At 44.7% G+C, this 22,299-nt stretch overlaps 1 protein-coding gene and 1 long non-coding RNA gene across 2 annotated transcripts; one reads left to right on the top strand and one right to left on the bottom strand.

Moving 5' to 3' along the window:
- The first annotated feature begins 251 nt into the window (after positions 1 to 251).
- LOC142829810 (uncharacterized) lies at positions 252 to 5,679 on the top strand. The gene is made up of 3 exons (XR_012904611.1): positions 252 to 503; positions 1,164 to 1,341; positions 1,767 to 5,679. It is a non-coding gene; the product is annotated as an uncharacterized LOC142829810 (long non-coding RNA).
- A 2,293-nt stretch (positions 5,680 to 7,972) lies between these two features.
- CDKN2B (cyclin dependent kinase inhibitor 2B) lies at positions 7,973 to 12,457 on the bottom strand. The gene is made up of 2 exons (XM_006128941.4): positions 11,910 to 12,457; positions 7,973 to 8,776 (listed from the first exon to the last, which is right to left on the bottom strand). Exons 1-2 carry the CDS (start codon positions 12,036 to 12,038, stop codon positions 8,495 to 8,497), a joined length of 411 nt encoding a protein of 136 aa, XP_006129003.2. The 5' UTR covers positions 12,039 to 12,457; the 3' UTR covers positions 7,973 to 8,494.
- Between the last annotated feature and the right edge of the window lie 9,842 nt (positions 12,458 to 22,299).

Below are 22,299 nucleotides of genomic sequence, written 5' to 3'. Positions count from 1 at the left end.
ACATTGTCCGATGCTGTCACATGGCCTCTTGACTGAGACGCGGATCCGTTGCTGTCTGAGCTGGGGAAAGCCAAGCGGGCCACTGTTTTTGCTCCCTAATTACAGCCACGTGTAACGAGCTGTGCTGCAGCCTCCGAGGGGTGGCTTTTTTTAGCTGTAGTGATTACAAAAAGGAAACGCAGTTTCGATGACTTGGGCGGTTTAATGATGATCTCTCAGTCCTGGGAGTGCACGGGTGCCCGGGCTGTTTTATTTTCGGTTTGACCTCATGTTCTAGAAAAGAAGATATTTGCAAAGTGTCAGAAAGACAAAGCCTGGCCGGCGATCGGAAGTTGGCTCTGGGGGGAGCGAGAGTGTTATTAAAGATAAATTCTACGCTCCATTTCTCAGGGAAGTTAGGTTTGAGTCAACGAGTTAATTCCCCTGTTCGAGGTAAACAAATTAAGAAGATGCCCGCCTTCGAAAACAACGTTTGATCTCGGCGTGTTTCTCTCTAGTTCCCGGTGAGTCTCAAAAGCCTGTTCCCGGAATTTGGGGCTCGAAAATGGTCTGTTTAGCTCCTCGTTTACTAAATTGTGATCTGTGGGCAGCGCCTACGGCGTGGATACTGACATGATGTATGATGTATGGGGAAGATACTTTCTTCTCGTCCTTACCGTGCCTCTGAGCAGATAGAAACGAGAACTCCTCTTCTCAGCGCCATTTGATCAGAGGCACAAAATGGGTCCAAGCAGGGCTTAAGTGCGGGAATTGGGTACTGCGCAGCAGCGTTGGCATTCTGGCTGGGGTCGGCAGTTGTAGGGCGATGGAGTTATGCCAGGCAGCCTCCTTACAATGTAGGCGGTTCAGTTTTAAGAAGGCCCTATGTTTTGCAGCTCTGTGCATTCCAGAGAATCATAGAATCCTAGGGCTGGAAGAGACCTCAGGAGGCCATCAAGTCCAGCCCCCTGCCCAAAGCAGGACCAATCGCAACTAAATCCAGCCACCCAGAGATATTCAGCGAGAGTTTGGGTGGAAAAAGGATGCAGAGAACACTTCAAAGGCTGGAAGTCTCGAAAGATGATTTTTGGAACATTTCTGAATTATTTGTATTAGGTAGGAGGACTAAAACTCCTACCCCTGAAAACTCCATGGCCCCTGAGCGACTTTGTTTTTGTTTCTAGTGCTGTGAACGTGGCACGGAGGAGCTGGGATGATTCAAATGTTCAGACTGTGACTATTACATATTTTTCAGAGACCACCTCCCTTAAACTGTAAAAAAAAAAAAAAAAAATCAGTAGCCTGAAAACAAGCGTCTGCAACGGCATCCAACACCCCCGAGAGAAAAATGAGTGAAACCAGGTATTTAGCAAGTGTGTGTGTGTGTGTGTGTGTGTGGGGGGGGTGCTCATAGATTCCTACATCATTAAAATGTAGATGAAGTAATTCAACAAAATGGGCTAAATCATGCTGCATGAGCAAAGCTGGATTTAGCCCATTATTTTCACTGCGAGTGTGAAATATTCACTATTGGTGTGAGTAAAACACGGAGAACTTGGTCCGATGTGATAGGAGCAGGAGCAAAAAAGCCTCTTCGATCATTATCAATAGTTACCCCGAGCACCAGTATCGAGAATGTTGGTGGGAGTGTCCCTTCCCCTGGGGAAGTGCCTAATCTTATTTTAGGTACGTGATTGGAAATCAGTCACGAGGCTGGTATTGTTTCATACAAAGTGTACATGTTTAGAATGAGTCAGTCGTGTCCAAAACCTGTTATTCTATTCCAGGGCCAACCAAGTCCTGCAGACATTCAGCTGGCGATGCTGCCGATGAGCTCTGCGGTCAGAGGGCTCAGAAGACTGTTACGGATCATATCACCTTCCTTGGGGGAGGTAAAATTCACCCCCGCACTGAGAGCCAGCGCATTACGGAGGTGCCATTCCAGCCGTCAAAACAGTGGCACTCAGCTGCCGCCTGGGCTGTGGGTTTCCCCTCCGCACAGTAGCGAACGCTGAACAGGCCCCTTAGAACTGCCTGCGTCACTAAGGCTGACTCAGAGGGAGTAGTAGGATCAGCTCCCAGTTTTCCTAACTTCTTCCGGTTAGGTGTAGGGTTGAGAGAGAACCAGTTGCAAGCTTGGGTAGAGGCTCGCAGGTAGTTAAAGGAGAAAATCAGCGGCGGTAATTTTACTCACGTGAATAAAATGAACAGAGTCTGTGGGGGAAGGGACATGGGAAAAGAAGGCCAGGCTGCAATAAGCTAGGGACCTCACAAACAGCCCCATAGAGTTCCCAAAAGATGACCAGCAAAACTCCCACTCGCGTCAGAGAGCATAATTTGCCCCCCCAAAATAACAAGCGTGAAGATAATTTACCCTAGGCATCCCCTCTATGGGTATCAAATAGGGTTTAATCCATTACTGGATTCATGCTGGGATACTATGGGTCAGAGCCTTCCTGTAATTCTGCAGCTCTCGCCTAACACCAGCTGAGAACGTGGTCCCAGAGGAAACACCGGGGCTCTCGCATCTTTGCCAGTCAAGAGTTTGTTTTTTGGTGTTCCCCTGCAGCGGCCTGTAGCGACAGAATCACACCCTTTGCTTTTTTCTTTCTGGTGGTCCGGGCAGGACCTCCGTTATCACTAATAAACAAATCCCTGTAAACCCAAAGTCTCCGCTACTCCAGGAAACACGTCGCGGAGCTAAGCACGGTGAGTTCTCAAGGAAATGACAAATAGCTATGAAATATGGTATTCGTTATTGGGCACCGTAGGCAATTTCACTGCATAGACATGTGTAGCCACATTGTAGCTTTTGGGCGTAGGGACACGTGGGCTTTGGGCTCGAGCTACAGCTGCACAAGCGGACAGAACATCCTTCCTACACCCTGCTGCTATTACCCCGCAATCTAGAGCAGGGGTGGGAAACACAAGGCCCAGGCGTGCCTGGATCCGGTCCTCACGGCTCAGCCCACCCCCCAGAGTCCCCCATGGGGCTGGAGAACACAAAACACGAGAAAGACATTCCCCTCGCACACCCTAACCCCCCCCTACCCCCCCGCCAGTGTGTGAGGGGAATGTCTTTTTCGTTCTCAGTAGGGGCCGTGTTGCTGTTTTCCTCTCACTTGTGTGCGGCCCCGACTGATTTTTTCATTATCAATGAATGTGCGGCCCCGGACTGAAAAAGGTTCCCCACCACTGCTCTAGAGAGTTGACGCTGCAGGCTCTCGTCGAACCCCTCTGCTCACTGAGCCGTGGTTTGGACCTGGGAATATGGTGTCCGCTCTTTAGCATGGGCATCCTGCTTTCCCCCCACAGTCCTTAGCACACTTCGCAAGGGGTCTGGGTGATTTGTGGCGAGATCTGAGAGGGGGTGCTCTTTGGACCACCAGTACACAGCAGTAATGTTCACCTGCCTACAGTGAAAAGTGAGACGAGCTTGAATTTGGTCTCTTGATGCTTAACTTGAGGACATTAAGGGACGTTGAAATTGATGGGAAAGCGTTACCACATCACACATTTCTTGATGCTTCCATTTACATCAATGGTTAAATTGCCAGAATGGAGGCCAGAGAGCACACACTGGTGTGACAGAGGTTGCTTAGGAAGTTTAGGGAGAGGAATCTTTTCCTCCCTAAAGTTCACATGAAAGTAAATAATAACTTTAAAAAATCTCAACCTTCCCTGAGGGGGATGAGAATAAACAATAACAGCTCTGTGAAGAATCAATTAGTATTTACAAGAAATTTAATTTTTTTTTAAACAGCAAGATTGTGACAATCCAAATAAAGGACCAAATCCTGCCTTCTAATTTGCCCAGCTAATTCCACAGAGATTAGTGGGGTTATACATGTGAGAAAAGAAAAGGATTTACTCCACATTTGTTATAAGGGGGTTTTGACCACTCAAATCCAAACATGCAAAATTGGAGTTTGTATTGATTTACTGGATTCTGTTTTCTAACTTTTTAAATTGTGGGTGACAGCTTCCCTCTCTCCCTTCTCCCCCCAAAGAAAATATTTCTTTGGATACTTCATCAAAAGCTTGACATTGCTTAGAGGAATAGTTCTTTTTAATGTGTTCATTTTTCTGGAAGCTCAATTTTGTTCAATGAAATGTATGTGAGGGTTTCCCCCCTCATTTTGTTGGTAGACTTTCCTCCAGTATTCTGGAAAAACTCTGCCACGTCCAAGGAATGCATCTGCTGCTTCGAAATGTTTTTCAGAAGAACAGATATTTTTTTTCTGGCATCCCTGTAAACCAGGCATATCAAACTCGAAGCCTACTGAGATCCACACAAATGAAAACTGATAGCTTTCAGGGCCACCAATATACTTCTATTGGAAAGTCATAATTATTTATTATTATAGATTATGTTTTAGATATATCGTATCATATTTTTTCAGGTCTTGTTTGAATATAATACAATAATTTGATGTGTAAAATTGTTATTTGCTCATATAAAATATTTTTTATAGTTTTTAAATATAAATGTAAGGTGCTTTTAAATTATTTTATATGATACATAACTTGTTTTTCTGAAATAAAAACAAGCATAGACCAAAACTATAAGAGAGAGACTCGTATTTCAGAATAATTGCTTCAGCCTGGCAAACAATAGCCTTTGAATTTCCTTTAAAGAAACAGTGTAAACCAGGTACATGCTGATTCTTTTTTTTTGCCCTGGAATTTAAAAATGACATCTGTGTTGGCTGCCTTATTCTGATGTACAAGTGCATATTTATTAGCAATATTGGTGTGTTCTGGTTACCCTTGACTGGCTGGTACTGCTTAGATATAAATCTGGATAATTTCCTTTTCCTTTTTTATCTTTAAAGCAGATGTTATCTGAGTCAATGATTCAGAAATTGGAAACCCATACCAAGTTAAGTCTATAGAGCAGAAAATGAAATAAGGATAGGTAAAATGTAAGGTAGATTTCAGGTGTGCAAAATGGGAATTGATGAGCAAACAGCCAAAACAGCCAAAAAAAATTGATAAAAGGAAACTTTTTTTACCCAGTTCATCTGTGGAACTCACTGCCATTAAATATCAATGAGGTCAAAAGTTTGTAAGATTTTTAAAAGGATGAAGGCTTATTGATAATGAAAATATCTAAAATACCATAGGTAGGATAAAAAACAGATTAAAACCCACTCATGTTTCAGGTCATAAGCCAGCCACAAACTGATGGGAGGGAAGAAGAAACATTCCCTATCCAGAGATAACTGTCCACTGTAGTTTCTTGTGGACATGTGTGAACACACACACACCCCATCCTATGACACATCTTGTAATGGCCACTTTTGTAGCTACAATACTGGACTAGACTAGAGGGTCCTATTGGCTGATTTGGCAATGCCTACATTCTAAGGAAATCATATGACAAATATTAACACAGTACAGTTAGGTACTTAAAACTCAGGATATATGAAAATTAAACTGGGAACCACAAATCAGCCCCTTGTGTGTGTATATATTATAGTACTCTTGATTCCATTCCATTCCATTCAGTGGAAAAAAACTATACGCTATCATATTAGTTAAGAAACAGTATGTGACACCATGCAATTAACACTGAATTGTATGCTTGTACAAGGGGAAGAGCTAAAGGGCTGTGGTCCAATACCTTCCCCTCCCCCAGAGCCAGGCACCCCCAACCTAATGCCTTCCTCCTCTCCCAGAGCCAGGCACTCCTCAGACACCCCCAACCTAATGCCTCCCCCTCCTCCAGAGCCAGGCACTCCCAGCCCTCCCCCCGCAACCTAATGCCTCCCTGAGAGCCAGGCACTCCAAGCCCCCCTAACCTAATGCCTGGGACCCAGAGCTGCCATACCTCATCGCCACCACACACTTCTTCCTCAGGCGCTGGGGTGGTGTGAGTACAGCGGCCAGCTGTGAGCAGGCGCTTGATGCCTGTGCAGAGCGGCCCGGCCAGCCCTGAGCAGTCGTTGTGGAGCAGTGTGCAAAGCAGCCGGCCAGCTGTGATCTGCACTGGGCCACGTGCTCTGAGTGGCCGGTGGGCCACACTTTATTCTTTTATAAAATGTAGTGGTGGATGGGCTGCAAAAAGCTTTGATCGGGTCACATGTGGCCCTCCAGATGCCTGTTTGACATGCCTGCTATAAACCTTGTTTTATGAGAAAGTAGGGATGTTCCAAAAAAGGGTTTTTTCCAACATTTGGCCTAGTGTAGATGGGCCAAATATCGGAAAAGCCTCTTCCAAAAAGAGAAGCAGAAAAAGCTTTTCCAGAAGAATTGTGTAGTCTAGGCACAGCCCTCCTCCCCCTTTATATATATATACACACATGAAAAAATATTTTGCATTGTCCATGTCAGGCATCATAGGATTTAAAAAAACCAGTATCATTCACAATTTCCTCTTTGTGGCACTCACTGTACTTTGGAAAGAAATTTGAAAAAAGGGTGGGGAGAGATTGCAAATTTTGCAAAGGATAAAAAATTATATAAGGTACTTAAGTCAAGAGCTGATAGTGAAGAATTTCAAAGAGATCTCACAAAACTGGATGACTGGGAACAACATGGCAGATAAAATTCAGAATAAGTGCAAATACATTGGCAAACATGATCTCAGTTACACATACAAGATGTTGAGGGTTAAATGAGATGTTACCACTCAAAGACATCTTGGAATCATTGTAGCTAGTTCTCTGAAAACATCTATTCATTGTGCAGCAGAAGTAAAAAAACAAAACAAAAACGAATGTTATTAACTATTATGAAAGAGATAGCTAAGACAGTAAATATCACATAGTACTTTGATTACTGCATGTAGTTGTGGCCATTAGAGCACATCTACACAGCAGTGTTAATTTGAAATAACTGATGTTATTTTGTAATAACATAGTCCCCGTCTACACTACAAGCAGTTATTTGAACATAAGGTCAAAATAATGGCGAGCTGGAGGACTTCTTACTCTGACTCCTATAACCCTCATTTTACAAGGAGTAAGGGAAGGCAGAGGAAGAGTGCTCTTCCTTGGACTTCTTGCTGTGTACATAGCCCTAAAAGCTGAAATAAGCTATTTCCACTTAAGCTATGCAATTGACGTAAATGAAGTTGTGTCGCTTATTTTGGCTTTAGCCCTGCGATGTAGACGTGCCCTTAGACATATTATAGAAGTTATACAATCATGGATGAGTGGAGAAAATGACTAGAGAAAATGTCATTTTATCCTTTTCGCATAATGGGTGACTCCTCGGTTCTTGCATCAAAATTAAATGGCAGCAGGGTGAAAAATATAAGGAAATACTTCTGCACACAAGGCACAGTGAATCTGTGGTACTCATTGCCTGGGGATGTTACGATCAAATGTATAACTGGGTTCAAACAAGAATTAGGTAAGTTCATGGATGATAGATCCATCAATGGCTAAAAAGCCAACATATTCAAGGATGCAACTCCATTTTTGGATGTCCCTAGAACTGTGACCACCAGAAGCTGGGACTGGAAGGGATGGATCATACATTAGTTGCCTTGTTCTGTTCATTCCCTCAAGCATCTGGCACCTGTCACTGTCAGAAGAAAGGATACTGGACTATATGGACCATTGGTCTGCTCCAGTGTGGCCAGTCTTATGTTCTGAATCTTTGTGGGACACACTGTAAATATTGTATTGCTTTAATTGGTGACTTAACATCTTAAATTACCTCAGGGTACGGTTTACTTCAGTCAAATTAAAATAGGTGTCTAAAATGCAAATAGGAATACCTAATTATCTAAAAACATGTTGCCTGATCATTTTAGCACTATGAGCCTTATATAGACTCTACTAAAATCAAAGTCAACCATTAACATAAATTGGTGTTGGATCTGGCCCTAGGGATCTACCAGTCCTAGATTCTCTTTGGTTTCTATATTTTTTTAAAAAATGTCTAACTTCTATCCTGTCTGTATCTCTTGGAAAATCCCCACACTATCTGTTTGTATTCCAGATCTGGTAAGGAAAACTGCAACCCAAGAAATAAGCAAAGATTTGGTTTCTGTCAGACTGCTATTAATTTATTCATTTAAGAGGTATATTTACGTTAGTGGTTTCCTTCACACTGGTAGTGTTTGAAGGCTTATTGTTCCAAGAAAAACCAGATTTGTGTCAAGTAAAAATCTAACATCAAGAACAAAGATCGTGCTTGCATTTCTGACAACATTTTAAAGCGGCATATTTACATTATTCCTATGCAAGAAAAAACGGACAATAAATTATATTTCCTCCTAAAACATAACACCAATTGATGAAGACTCTTCCATAAATATAGCGAGAGCACAGCATTAGACTAGGCTCGCCCGGTGTGGTTCATCTTTAATGAGCGGTGGTCACAGGGCCACTGCCGCCCTGGGATTTTTAGTGCAATGTGTGAGGTTACGGGCGGCTGCCAGCTGTCCTGGGCCATGCTCCCTGGCTGCTGTAGACATAGCTGCTGCCCGCAGTTCAGTGCGTTATGTGTCTCAGCCGGGCAGCGCTGGCGCCCCGCACGGAGCCCTCGGCCCGGCCGTGCCCTATTCCTGGGGCGGAGCCACATTCCTTCCAGGCTGGGCTCGGAGGTAGCGGACCACTTGCTGCTGCCCGCTCTCTACAGCGAGGTCCACGGGGAGGCGGCCCCATCCGTCGCGCAGATCCAAGCGAGCCCCGCCCCTGTGCAGCGCCACAAGGGTGTCCAGGAAACCTCCTCGTGCCGCATCGTGCACCGGGAGGGAGCCGGTGCTGGGGTCCGGGCGGTTCGGATCCGCTCCGCTCTGCAGCAGCAGCTCCGCCACCTTGGTGCTTCCCAGCATCATGACCTGGCGGGGGAGGGAGAGAAGCCGTCAGTCACCGACTCAGTGCTTAGCCAACTCTTTACACCTGCAAGACTCCAGCAGGTGGGCAAGCCTGGGTCGGGACTGGATTGCGGGATTGGATTCGCTGTGACTAATGCCAGGGGTTTAACTGTTGCGCGTTTCAGTATGAGCCCGATCCAACTCCCATGAACGTCAATAGGAATCCGATTTAGCCCGCGCGTACAACGGAGTATCTGGAAAATAGGTTAATCAAATGTTGATCAGTCAATCGCCTCCTAGACTTTAAAGGCTTAGAGCAGTGTTCGCAGCCTTGTTTTATAAAGTACCCCTTTTAAAAAAAAGTACCTCCTTTAAAAAAAGGACCCCCAGTACCTACAATTTTCAGACACACACATTTTTTTCTGCCATTACAACACATTTGTTTAAATAACTTAATGTAGCTGGGTGGGCGATGAAATGTTTGGGTGTAAAACGTACAAAAATAATAAAGCGCTGTAAAACTTCAAAGAAAAATTTAGTTTTCTCCAAATTTCAGTTGTGTTGACGTACCTCCTCTAGAGTACCCCTAAGGGTACTGGTGCCACTGGTTGAGAAACACTGGCTTAGAGTACCCCAAGGGCTGCAAGACCCAAGCCAAAGAAACAGTACGCTGTTTGAAATGTCAGCCCGCCCCCTAGGTAGAATGTACTATCATCCATTTATTAAAAACCTGTGCGCATACAGGAGAGCACATATGTCTTATACTGTAAGTCATCTCCTCTTAATGCATTGCTTGCATAATATATTTGGGGGAAACACCAGAACAAAATGCGTTTAGCGCGAAAGAATGTACAGAGAAATGCTACCGACCATTTATTTGCACAAAAAGTCTGAAACTTTATTAAAACTGATGGTTCTTATATAGACCCAAAGGATGGGATTTCCCCAGTCTTTATTCTGGCAATATTCCCGTTAAGGCAAACAGAAACATTACTTGAGTAAGAAGAAGCTGCTGGGAGAGGAGGGGGAGGGAGAAGGAGGACAAAACGCAAAGAGGAAATTCATTTATAAAACACCCAGAGGAGCAACAGTAATACAATAACACAATCTGCTTTTCTGAATGGTAGCTATATTGTAGATTAAAATAGTCTCCTTAACATGAAAATATTGAGTTTCAGTTTAAATAGAACTAGCTTTGCTTAAGTTTCTGAACCTCCGCTCCAAAACGGCTCTTAGAAATAAATATTCACTAGCGCTTAATTCAGTAGCCATAAAAATGCCAAAATATCTATTTTATAGATATTTATAACCATACTAGAAATGTCGATGTTTTTAAAGTTAAGTTTTACATTGAAATCTAAATACTAAAAAAACTGCACAGAAGTACAGCAAATTAAATGATGCAGCACAATTTCTACTGCAGGAATATTATCAAATGCATAAGTTACCGCTTTATAGTAAAATGCAGACCTAATAAAAATTGTCATTGGATCTCTTACAACATAGCTTTTCAGGTCATTCCAGTTTTGGTTTATGCAACAATATACTTAAAAGTTTGCTAAATACACAAATCAAGATTTTGAATGTCCCTTTAATCTCCTGTAGGAGCACTAGAAACTATTTAAGATTTTAATGTCCGTATTTCACCATGATATAATGAAACCACTTTCATGCATACTTATTTTTACTGCATGATCTACTATTGCTAGTCATACCGTTTAGTTAATGTATTTGAGCTTCGGCGAAATTATCTCGCTACTTCCAGTAGTAGATTTAAAATGAAAGGGCACCCTATATTTAGGCACAGATATGCCAATTACTGAAATTCGAAAATGTAAAGTACGTGGGGGAAGAGGGGAAAGGTTAAGTCATGTTACAATTAAACAACTGCAGAAGGGAAGCTCAGTTAGTTTGTACAGGATTAAACTTAAAAAACAACAAATAGTCTGGTAGCACTTTATAGACTAACAAAACATGTAAATGGTATCATGAGCTTTCGTGGGCAAAACCCACTTCTTCACAGCCCACTTTCAACACTCCGATCATCTGAAGAAATGGGCTATGCCCACGAAAGCTCATGATACCATCTATATTTTGTTAGTCTTTAAAGTGCTACCAGACTATTTGTTGTTTTTTTAATTAGACAACAATAAGTTATTAAAAATAAAACTGTTTTCAAAGGAGACTGCGTTGTTTAATACTTTCAATTTTCTTATGTGACATGAATTAGTTTTCTTCGATCATTTCATTATTGTTGTTATGGTGCCTACTTCTTCGGACTGTCCTCCCTCCTGTAAAACTTGCACATTGAATTCAATGCGAGTTTCGTATCTGACCCTAAAAACTATAAGGAAATACTAGAGAATAAATATTAAACCGGGCACAGATACCTATAACTACTCAGCTGAAGTATAAGTCTTTGAACATATGACTTATGTTTATCTTAAAAGTGAAATTTAGTGTTTGTAACTTCCAATTTTTTGTTCCTTATACATATTTCTGCAGCCACTGAGATGCTGGACCGCCATGACAACATTTTGTTAATCTTGTGAACAAATGTCTAGCCTTTGTATGCACTTCCTGGGTAGAATTGCCCATTCCGCTTGGGCTTTTGATTTTATCGGCGATCATTACTGATCTGTATAGCGTCAACTTTAGGGTTTCAGCGGAAGGACTGATTTTTGGCATGTACAAGAGAAAGAACCCCCCTCCTCCCCGCGGAAAAGCGGTCACAGAATGCGACAAACGCAAATACCAACAGGTTTAATTTCTTTCATGGCCTGCAGAATGATTGAGCGCCTGTTGAATAAACAGCGCAAAGACCAACACTGAAATGGGATCGGCTGACTTTCTGAAGGACTAGACAGATGTGTCGCTTTGCAACCCGCACCCAGCCATCCCCACCCTACGAACAGTCCGCCCGAGGTGAAAGTAACAATTGACGCACTTTGGAGCTGCTGTGTGTGGCGATAGCTCAACAAGGCTTCTAAAGGGCCGAGTCTCAGAGACGCTGCATTCAGTCTGAAGGGAGCATGCGAAGGACTCAGCATCGCCAGCACTGACGTCCTTTTGCTTTTCCCTCGGTGTGCCACCCCCTCCCATCGGGGCGTGAGCCTCCCGCCTGGCTCCCTACCAACCCGTTCGCGGATCCGAGTACCTGGATCGGTGTCCTGCCGCAGACATTGACTGCGTTGGGGTCCGCACGCTGGTCCAGCAGCTCCCTCACTCTCTCCAAATCCCCGCGCGCAGCGGCGCCGGCCAGCGCGTTGGCCCAGGGCTGGCCCATGCCCCTGCCTCGCTGCTGGATCTCACATCGATTAGCACCCCCGGCTTGCGCCTCCCCCTTGGTCCCGCAAGCGCTGGGGGCTGGGGGTCCAAGAGAGCGCTGGGCAGCTCTCGCCTCTGCACGCCGGGTGGCAGCGCGCTCCCGCGATGCCCACCGCTGGTCTGAGCAGCTCCCGGGGCTTCCTGCCGTTGGCCGGCTCCTGCCTGCTCCGGCCCAGGGGCTCAGCGCCCAGCGAGGGGCGGGGGCCGGCCGGGCTGTGCGGCTCGGCAGCGGCCCGGGCTTGTTTTCTTGCTCCAGCTGGTGCGCCGCCCCCTGCCGCCCTGTACGTGTCGTGACTTGCCCGGCGCTGATGTCACGCAGCCGGGCAAGCCGAGGCCAGGCAGGGAACAGCTGCGAGGCGCGGTGCGCGAGAGCCGGTCCCGGGGGGCGCATGCGCGCCTGCCTCCCGATTGGCGTTCCATAGAACGCTGGCAGCCAAAGGTTCTGGGGGAGGAACCTTCCCGGCCCCGCCTGGGCAGCGGGGGACGCGCGGCTCGGGGCAGTGGGGGGTGCTGGGGCGGCGGGGGGAGGACGCCCTGCGGTCGCACGGCCTTGGCAGCAGCCCTGGCTGGCTTCTGTTCAAGTGTTCAGACTTGTCACCTGAGCACCTTTCAGAAGTTGTCGTTTCCCCGCCTCCTGCCTCAGTTTCCCCACCTCCTGCCTCAGTTTCCCCACCTGTAAAAATGTTGCTCGCCTTTGTAAAGCGCTCCGAGACTGACTGATTAAAAACCTCTCCGAAAGAGGCAGGTATTGTGATTGTTTAATAATAAGCCGCAGGAACAGCGTCTGCCTTTTGTGATTCTTCCTTGTACTTACCTCTCCGTCTGTTTAGTTTGAAAGCTCTTTTGAGGAAGTTTCTGAAATATGTGTTTGCATTGTGTGCCTAAGGCAAAGTGGCTCTAGTATTGGCTGGGACCTCTAGGAAGAACTATAGTAAAAATAACATGTCTCTAGCCCCTTCCAAATTATCCATTTTTAAAAACCAGACTTTGTACCTGGCAGGTGATTGTTGGAGAATATGGAGGTTTCACTTTCACCTGCCAAGATGTTTGTACAGTTCTTGTTGTCCTTATCTTGGACAATAAAAAATATAGTACCTTGGCAAAAGCAGCATGTTTATCAATTGAAGGTGATAAAGATAAACTTAAATAGTACAAACAGAATGAAAAATGATGAGGTAGATGTCACGGAAAAGTTGAACAAGACTCGTGACCCCTTTCCGGAATCCTAGAGTAACTGTTGTAGGAAGAAATTTTCTTTTATTCAAAAGTTTATTTTTTAAAAATCAACAAGATGAAACATATAAATGTCCATAGATTAATTAAAAATATGTAGTATGGGTGTGGTATGGGGAAAGCAAATCTGTGAAAGCAAATATTTTTGGTTGTTATTTCTGCAGAAGAATACTGGAAGATGAGAAAGAGCGAAAGGAGGCAGTGGAAGTGGCAATGATAGTGGTGGAGGAGAAAGATTTACAATTGTAGCCCTGTCTATTCATCACAGGGATTAGCAGCCAAGCACTTATTCCTCTGTGGGAACTGCTGCAAAGATCTTTAGGGGAGCGGATAGAACCAAGGACAGCTCTCATGCTGGCAGCTGTTCAATGTGCTTGTGCAACCCACAGGGTAGGACTCCAAAAGGTAACTGAGGGTATTAGCCCCCAAATCAAGTAACTCTAGTTGGATCCCTCACTCTTAAATATGGTCTTGTCTGTCCTCTCCTTTTCATGGTTATTGGTGAAAATTCAGTGAGTCCATGAACCTCACTTCCCACGCTAAGGGACTTGTGTGATAATGTGAAAACTTCATTTAATCATGTTATCATGTTAATTTTGGTGTGAGGTTATAGGGAGGCCGACATATGGGAAGGTTATGAGAGCAGATGCTTGGTAAAATGTTAAAAAAGATAAAATATCAGGGTGGGCTTATGACCTATAATTTCCAAGGCCCTATTTACTTTTCACCTTTAGAATTAAAGGGTTCGAGGAGGAAAAAATACAAGAGTCCTTGTTGAACCTACAAAAATAATATATTGTTCTACTCCATAGCTTTGTCATTCTTCCAGTTTTTGCTAAGATAACACTGTACTTAAGTAAAAAAGAAAAAAATGTTTTGCATTACAGATTTGCTCATATATCACTATAATCACTATTGTGCTATGTGCAAAAATATAAATATAAATATATAAAAGCATATAGAGAAAATTAACTTTAAGAGCCAGATTGTCCCCTCAAGCTATGTATCCATATAGGAAGGAACATACTGGTCATAAAAGCTCCCTGATACCTGTGTATGGGCTACTTGGATATATGCACATTTCTAAGAATTATTTTATTGAATTTGAGTGCTACTCTTGTTTTTTTGACAGTAAAGGTTTGCAAACTATTTTTCAAATGTTTTTAATCTAACACAATATGTACATTCCATTGCCTTCCATTGTGGGTGTTCATTTTCATGCTTTTGGTATCTCATTAAACTTTTTTTATGGTGTCAGCTATTTAAGTGATGTGCACATGGGAACTAATCAAGATTTTTATATGTCAGAACTGTCTATTGAAGAAGGAGCACCTTCTTCTCTTTAGGGAATTAAGTCACACAGTAACTTGGCATATAGGACTCAGTTCAATGGAAAAATATCAAGGAAAGACATTACCTTGTAATATTTATAGATGCTACAAAGTCATTTTAACAGCTGGAGGAGGGCATATAGGCCTCAATTCAATGGAAAAATATCAATACATTGTCTTGTAATATTTATAGATGCTACAAAGTAATTTTAACAGTAGCAGGAATGAATATTAAAACAATCAAATAAGTCTGCTTGATATAAGGTACGACTAACCAAACTATTATTGTACCTCATGGTCCTGATTTTCATTTATATTTAGGCCCCTTTTCAACACGCTGACAGTGTAAAGGGTCTTCAAGTGGTTATGCCTGCTAGAACATTGTAAAAGAAAGTCTTAGAAAGGTGCTTCTACACAGCAGAGCTTAACTTGAAATAAGCCACGCAAATTGAGCTATATCAATTATGCCCTCCCACTTGACAGTAATTCGACATTATTTTTGAAATAACTGCCTGCTGTGTAGACACGGACTAAGTTATTTCGAAATAACACTAGTTATTTTGAAATAATGTTGCTGTGTGGACATATCATTCCTGTTGTTGTGGATGAACATCATGCCCCATATCTGTTGGGCCCGTCTACGCTTTTTAAACTGGATACTTCAACTGGAAATTATAATCAATAAGACATATTGCAAATTGTGTAGTAGTAAGGTGAGCTCTTTTACTCACTTGTTAAATTTAAGGACTATTGCTTCTAGGCTCTTTGGATAATACAGACACTTTAAAATAGCATTCTCTTTTCTATTGATTCCACAGAAGGTAAATGTGTGAAAATGAAAAATGATATTTTCTGATTTTTCAAAAGGTTTAAAAAAAGAACTTGAAGAGAAAACAGCACAGATTACTTACAGATGCAGCCTAAATAAAATCACATATGTTTATTAGAAAGGAACAAAAACCACAAAAGAAATCATGTTTGCAAATTTGATATTTCAGTTGAAACCTACCGTGCCACAGAGTCTTAGTGTTTTTCTTCTGGTTGAATATGCTGTTTGTTTGGATGACATAGGGAATATACAGTCATTGGACTGTAATATTCTCACTCAGTTCACAGCAATTACTTCTGGTTTCAAAATTAATCATGTGACAGTGAATTAGCAGCATTTTCTCCCTGACCACCTCAAAACAGTAATTTCTGATTATGCTATTCCTTTCACACATACTGCCACAAGGATATATTTTGCAGACACATCAATCAATATACACATCATTGAGAGAAACAGAAATCAGAACAAGTCCCACAGCAACCAGAGAAACGCTGTAAGATCTGAAATAATTTAACATCTCCAGCCAAATGAAAAGAAGACAAGTTTCAAGAAGATAATTTTTCATCTGCAATGTGTATTCAAAGAATTATTCAAAAGCAGTGTATTATTTATAGCAGAATCATACGAACAGCAAGATTTCATTTATCATGAGTGTGACAGAGTAATCCATGCTCATTATCATGATATCTGTGTCATAGTAAGTAGAAAACAACACAATGCTGTAGTAATATTCAATTAATATGCAATAAAGAGACTATTATACCCCAAACGTAAAGGCTTAAAACATCAGCTCCTAATCTATTCAATGATGGGGAGCATGAAAATTAACATTGTCAAATTGTCTCTTTCTTTTGAGAGAGTAGACATGAGTAGATACTGAAAGGGGCAAGGTATCTTCCTCAAAATGGTTAGGCCTATATAGAGAACAAAAATAGTCAGAGATGCAGTAGAAAGGATTAAAAAACCAGTTTTGGAAAGGATATAAACCCTTATGTTTTGGGCATAAAACAAATGCTAATTAATGAAAATGAAAGCTGAGATCTTTGTGTGTGATAATATAACCCCAAGAACTGAGATTTTAAGGAAAATGCTAAATATCACAACACCACAATGTTGTTGCTGGCCATCTCCAAAACATGTTAAATGTCACTTTCCTAACATTATGTCAGTCTCAGGGACTTGCACTGTTTGCCACTGTTTATAAGGGTTCGCCTCTCTTATTAATCTGCCATTTTCTGCTGGATTTGACATTCAGAGCTGGTTCTGAATTGGGAAGAGCAGTTCTCTAAGCTCCACTATAAGTCAATTCTCCTTCTGGAGTTTCTGTTGTTTGCACTGATAGTTCAGGCTGTTGCGAGGTAGAGAAGAGCTGTACACCAGGAGACAGTTCATCACAGAAATGCTGTTTGTCACAGCTTCCTCACCTTCCAACCTAAATCCCATAGTTACTTTTGTTTGGAACATCTTGTCTGTTCTTATTCTACTCTCTTTCTCTGCAAAAAGGAAAGTGGGAAGTAGGCGGTCTAAACACTGCTGTTGATTGGCAAATTTTGACTCTTAGTTCCTAATTGGTACTGTAATACTAATATTCCAGGCTGTTGGAATATAGGGGAGAAGAGAAGAACATGACATACAGGATTACTGACGAGTAAACTTTCTTTATCTGGTTCCAAAATAAATATATGAAGAGATAGGGGAAAAGAATAAGGATAAGGCTATAATGTGCCTGTTTTTTTCCTGGAAGTACAAGCAGAAAATGAAACAATTAACCATGGCTATTGTTAAACAGTGTTTATATAACTATGGAAATTTAAAGACTAAAATTTCGGCTGACATTATTAACTGTGCACATGTATAACCTTGCATCTGCAGAGGCAGCTCTACGAACTATGGGTACATCCAGACTGCACACTTATTTCAGAATAAGCTATTTCAGAATAGAAACTCCGATATAGCAAATGTCTATTGACATGGCGCCGAGCTATTTCGAAATAGAGCATCCACACTCATTGCATGCTGAATCGCATTTAAGGCCACCTGGAAGCACCTCAGGCAGGGCATCAGGACAGCACTCACTTCCTGGAGCTGCTTCCTGAGGCTATCTGAGGCTCGAGCTTAAAGGGACCTCCCTATACGGCTGTGTCTCAGGCTCCTCTCCTTTGTCTACCTCCTTGAGGGACAACAAAGCCTTTTCATTGCCTGCTCTGGTTGCCTTTGTGAACACCACACCACTCCTAGCCGTGGGAGCCAGACCTGCCTCCAAGCAGTCGACGGCTCTTAGACTCCATGATGTACCTCCTGCTGCAGTTACTCCAGGCTGCCCTTGTGGTTCTGCAGGACCAGGACCCCTAGGTCGTTGTGGGGCATCTCCTCTTCTCTCTCCAGGCACTGCTCAAAGAGCTTCACCCCACCCCACCCTCTCTTCCCTGCACATCATGCACCACCGCTTCTGGCGACTGGACACCAGTACCGACTAGTGGGACCGCATCGTCATGGAGTGGTGGGATGACTAGTAGTGGCTCCAGAATTTCCACATGTGGAAGGACACCTTCCTGGAGCTGTGTGAGTGGCTCGCCCCTGCCCTCAGGTGACTGGACACCCACATGCGACCCGCCATCCTCTTCCAGAAGCAGGTCACCATTGCTGTCTGGAAGCTCACAACTCTGGACAGCTACTGCTTCATCGGGAACCAGTTTGGCATGGGGAGATCAACTGTTGTGGTCATGGTCATGCAAGTATGGTACTCTCATGCAATTGTCCCAGCAGGGTGGTCAACTTCTGGAATGGGGCTCCTTAAGGAAGGGGGGGAGTGGTGGATGCTCCCTCCCCGGAAGGGTTTTCAGTCCTGCTTTCTCAAAGCCATGACGGGGGATGGGATAAGTAGAGGATTGGTCCTGGTGTGTCCAACAGGGGGGATTGGAGGGACCACACAAGGGCCCTTGCAACCCTCTGATTCTCTGTTTGTCTCTTTCTACAGGTAGTGAGGGCCATCAACACCATCCTGCTGTGCAGGCTTAACCTCTTGGGTGACATGCACCCCATCGTTGCTGGATTTGCCACCATGGGATTTCCCAGCTTTGGGAGGGGTATTGAAGGCACCCACATCCACATCCAAGCCCCCAGCCACCAGGCATCTGACTATATTAACTGCAAGGTGTACTTTGCTATGGTCCGGCAGGCCCTCATGGACCACCAAGGCTGGTTAATGAACATCAATGTCAGGAGGTCAGGGGAGGCAACTCCAGCCTCTATGAGAAGATGCACACTGGCATTTTTTCCCTGATTGCACTATTAGGGTTGGGGATGTGGACATGCCAATGTGAATAATAGAGGACACAGCCTACCCTTTGCTCACCTGGCTGATGAAACCCTACACGGGACACCTGGACCAAAGCAAAACATGTTTTAATGCCAGTCTCAGCAGGGCCCACATTGTGCTGGCGGGTGCCTTCAGGCATCTGAAAAGGAGGTTCTGCTGCCTCCTCACCTGCCTCAACTTAGGCGAGTGGAACATCCCCCAAGTGTTGGTGGCCTGCTGTGTCCTGCACAATATATGTGAGAAGAAGGGGAGACGTTCCTGCCAGGTTGGGGGCAGAGGCTGAGAAGCTCGGAAGGCCCTTTGAGCAGCCACACATGGCTGCTATCTGGCAGGCCCATCAGGGGACTGTGCTCATCTGAGAGGCCCTGAGGGAGAGTTTCACACTCTCCCCTGGACCTCCTCACAAGAGGCCTGTGCATTGCCCCATGTGCCTTTCCTCCTCCACCCTTCCCTTCACCTGTTGATACAATAAAGTGGATCTTTTGTTTTGAAACAATGAACTCTCTTTTTTTTTGTTAAATTGGGGTAAATGTAATGGGAGAAAGAACCTGGGAGGGGGACGAATAGGAGGACGGAAGGGGGTATGAGGGGGAGGGGAGGCTCAGGGACCAAGCTGGGAGTGGCGCCTGCCTCGGGTGGTCCACTGCCCATGTGCGGGCTCTCAGTGGCCACGGGGGGAGAGGGGTTAGGAGGAGAAGCCAGAGAGGCAGGAGCAGCCAGCAGGTAGTTGACAGCTGTGGTGTAAGCCACACGCATGGTCTGGGCCGCCAGGTGGTATGTCAAGAGACCGCTGGAGACCACGCAGGGTGGTGATGTGCTCCAGCTCCTGATGAACTTGTCTGTGGTGGGGTGGCTCCCACAGAGTCGGGAGGCTGACATGGGAGGTGTTCTGGGCACCTCACTCGCAGCTGGTCCAGCTGTGAAGGACAAAGAGAAGGCCGGTCATCCCTGACGCCTAGCCCTCATCTCTGAGCTGACACTGCAAGGTCTTGGGTCCCACAAAGGTGATGTGCTTGGAGCAAGGCCATCAGTGGCCTAGACTGTGGGCCCCTTCCTGCAGGGGCACAGATGTCCCCAGGAGAAGCCTTGCTACCCCCATGTCCCAGGGCCAAGCATGCATGGAAAGGTGCCAGCCAGGCCTGGGGGTGGGAAAGGGGTGATGGGGCAGCTCAGCTTCCCTCTTTGCCATGCACACTTTGGCAGTGACGGCATCCTGCAGGGAGAGGACTTGTATCCTTGCTCACTGGAGCGGGGGAGGGTGTTAGGGGGAGGTGTGTGTGAGCGGCAGATGCTGCTTGACAGGGAGGGTGCTACTGGGGTCCCCTCCACTTCCTTCTCCCAGCAGGATCCTCTAGTAGGGGCTCAGTGTCCTCTACTTTGCTGTGCTTGCCCATGAGTGGCTGCTGCCTTGAGAGTGCGGACCTGATCCTGTGCGTGTGTGGCACTGCAGCGTTTGTGTGTCTATGACCCCAGCCCCCTTATTTTGAAATAACCACAACTGTGCTCAACTACACATACCCTCTTTCAAAATACCTATTTTGGAATAGGCATTATTCCTTGTAAAATGGAGGTAATGGATATTGGAATAAGATTCCCATTATTTTGAAATAACAGGCTGCTTGTTTGGTCTCTCACTTTATTATTTTGAAATAACGCTGCTGTTTAGATTTGCCCTGAATGGGCATTTGCCTTAGCTGCATGTGTAAATGGGCTATCTATGGGCACGAGTATCTATTTTGCACACGTATGTATAGTTAAGGAGGCTTGCTGAAAACTTGGCTCCAAGTATGGATGCTGTGTTAGTGGCTGAATTAATTTTCTTCTAATTTTGTTGCATTAAACCTTCTCTCAGCAGAGTTTAACATGGCAATTTACTCTTTGCGAGGGCTACAGCAGGAAATATAGGGAACACTCATTCATATAAGTAACCAATAACCTATCATGTGTTAGATACCAGTAAAACAGTCTGTCATATTACCAGAGTGATTCTCAAATTGCACAACAGAATTGCTTCTCTCCAAACCACCCCAAACTGCTACTTCTAGAGTCTCAAAATATTGAATTTTATTGATCACCAGCAAAGTCTTCATGAACCATAAAAGGTTCAGTGATATGATTTTTGTCTTCCATGTGGTTTGTAGGACGGACATTTGGTGAACCATTATACTCAAAAAGCCTTCAAATTCCAAGGTTTATTTAACTCCAGAAGAGAAGATGGATTCAGACCTTGGAACAAGTCCTCCAGTTTGAAAAGACGTGTTGCCATCTTTTCTGAATTAATGCTTTGTTCGTTTTCATGACATCAGTGTGGCAGGGAGTGGTCTGGAAGAATAAGTGCAAGATTGGGAGTCGTGAGCTTTCTGAATCCTGGTGCTGCTAATGATTTGCTGCATGGTCTTGGGTAAGTCACTTTGTTTTTCTGTTTCACTAATAATATTTATCCATCTACTTCACTGAGCTATCGGGGATGAATAATTAGCTAATCTATGAAGAGGTTTGTGCATAGACTAAACCTCTATGTGGATTTCTGTGTTTGTGTGTTTCAAATTTGCATTTCTAGACCACTGGAACATTCAAAAGCAGTGGAATAAACCAGATTGCACTTGGTCTTGGTAGCCAAATGATATTCAGTATTTGTGAAACTGCAGAGTAATTTCTGTAGCCAACAGATTAGTCATTGTCTTCAGATTTTCTCATCGGAAAAGGTCTTTTAGTTGGTATAGAATCCATTCTATTAATATATATATTGATAATGGTATTGTAATACTCTTCCATTATGATTATAACTATTGTGTAATAGTATATTGGATATGCAACCAAATGGTGACTGATTACTTCTGATAAACAAGTTATCATAGTGTAATTGCACAGCTATGTTTTATTCAACCAAGTTCCAAGGGCCATCGCCCTCTGGAAGCACTCCACGCCGGACAGCTACCAATCCGTCGGGAACCAGTTCGGCGTGGGGAGATCCACCGTCGGAGTGGTGCTCATGCAGGTATGGCACTCGTCGGCCACTGCGCCGGGGAGGAAGGGGGGCTGCAAGGAGGGGATGGGCCACCCCACGGACAAAGGGGGGGCGGGAGGAGGCGAAAGCGCCCCGCACCGGAGGGGTCGGTCTGTCCCGGCCGCACTACACGCCGCCAGGGGGGTTGCTTCCGGGAGTGGGGCGTGGGGCACTGCCAAGGCACGAATGCTCCCAGCCACCTGGGTGCCCCACTGATTGGCGCTTTGCTGTGTCTCTCCGCAGGTGGTCAAGGCCATCAACTGGGTGCTGCTCCGCAGGGTGGTCCGCCTCGCCGACCCGGACGCCGTCATCTGGGGATTCTGCGCCCTCGGCTTCCCCAACTGCGGAGGGGCCATCGACGGGACGCACATCCCCATCCGTGCCCCGGAACACCAGGCGTCCCGTTACGTGAACCGCAAGGGGTACTTCTCCATCCTCCTGCAGGCCGTGTGTGACCACCGGGGACAGTTCACGGACATTAATGTGGGCTGGTCCGGCAAA

The sequence above is a fragment of the Pelodiscus sinensis genome, chromosome 6 (genome assembly GCF_049634645.1).
Source record: "Pelodiscus sinensis isolate JC-2024 chromosome 6, ASM4963464v1, whole genome shotgun sequence".
Classification (NCBI taxonomy): Eukaryota; Metazoa; Chordata; order Testudines; family Trionychidae; genus Pelodiscus; species Pelodiscus sinensis.
Note: the sequence above shows the minus strand (reverse complement) of the source record. Positions and strands in the feature narration are given on the sequence as shown.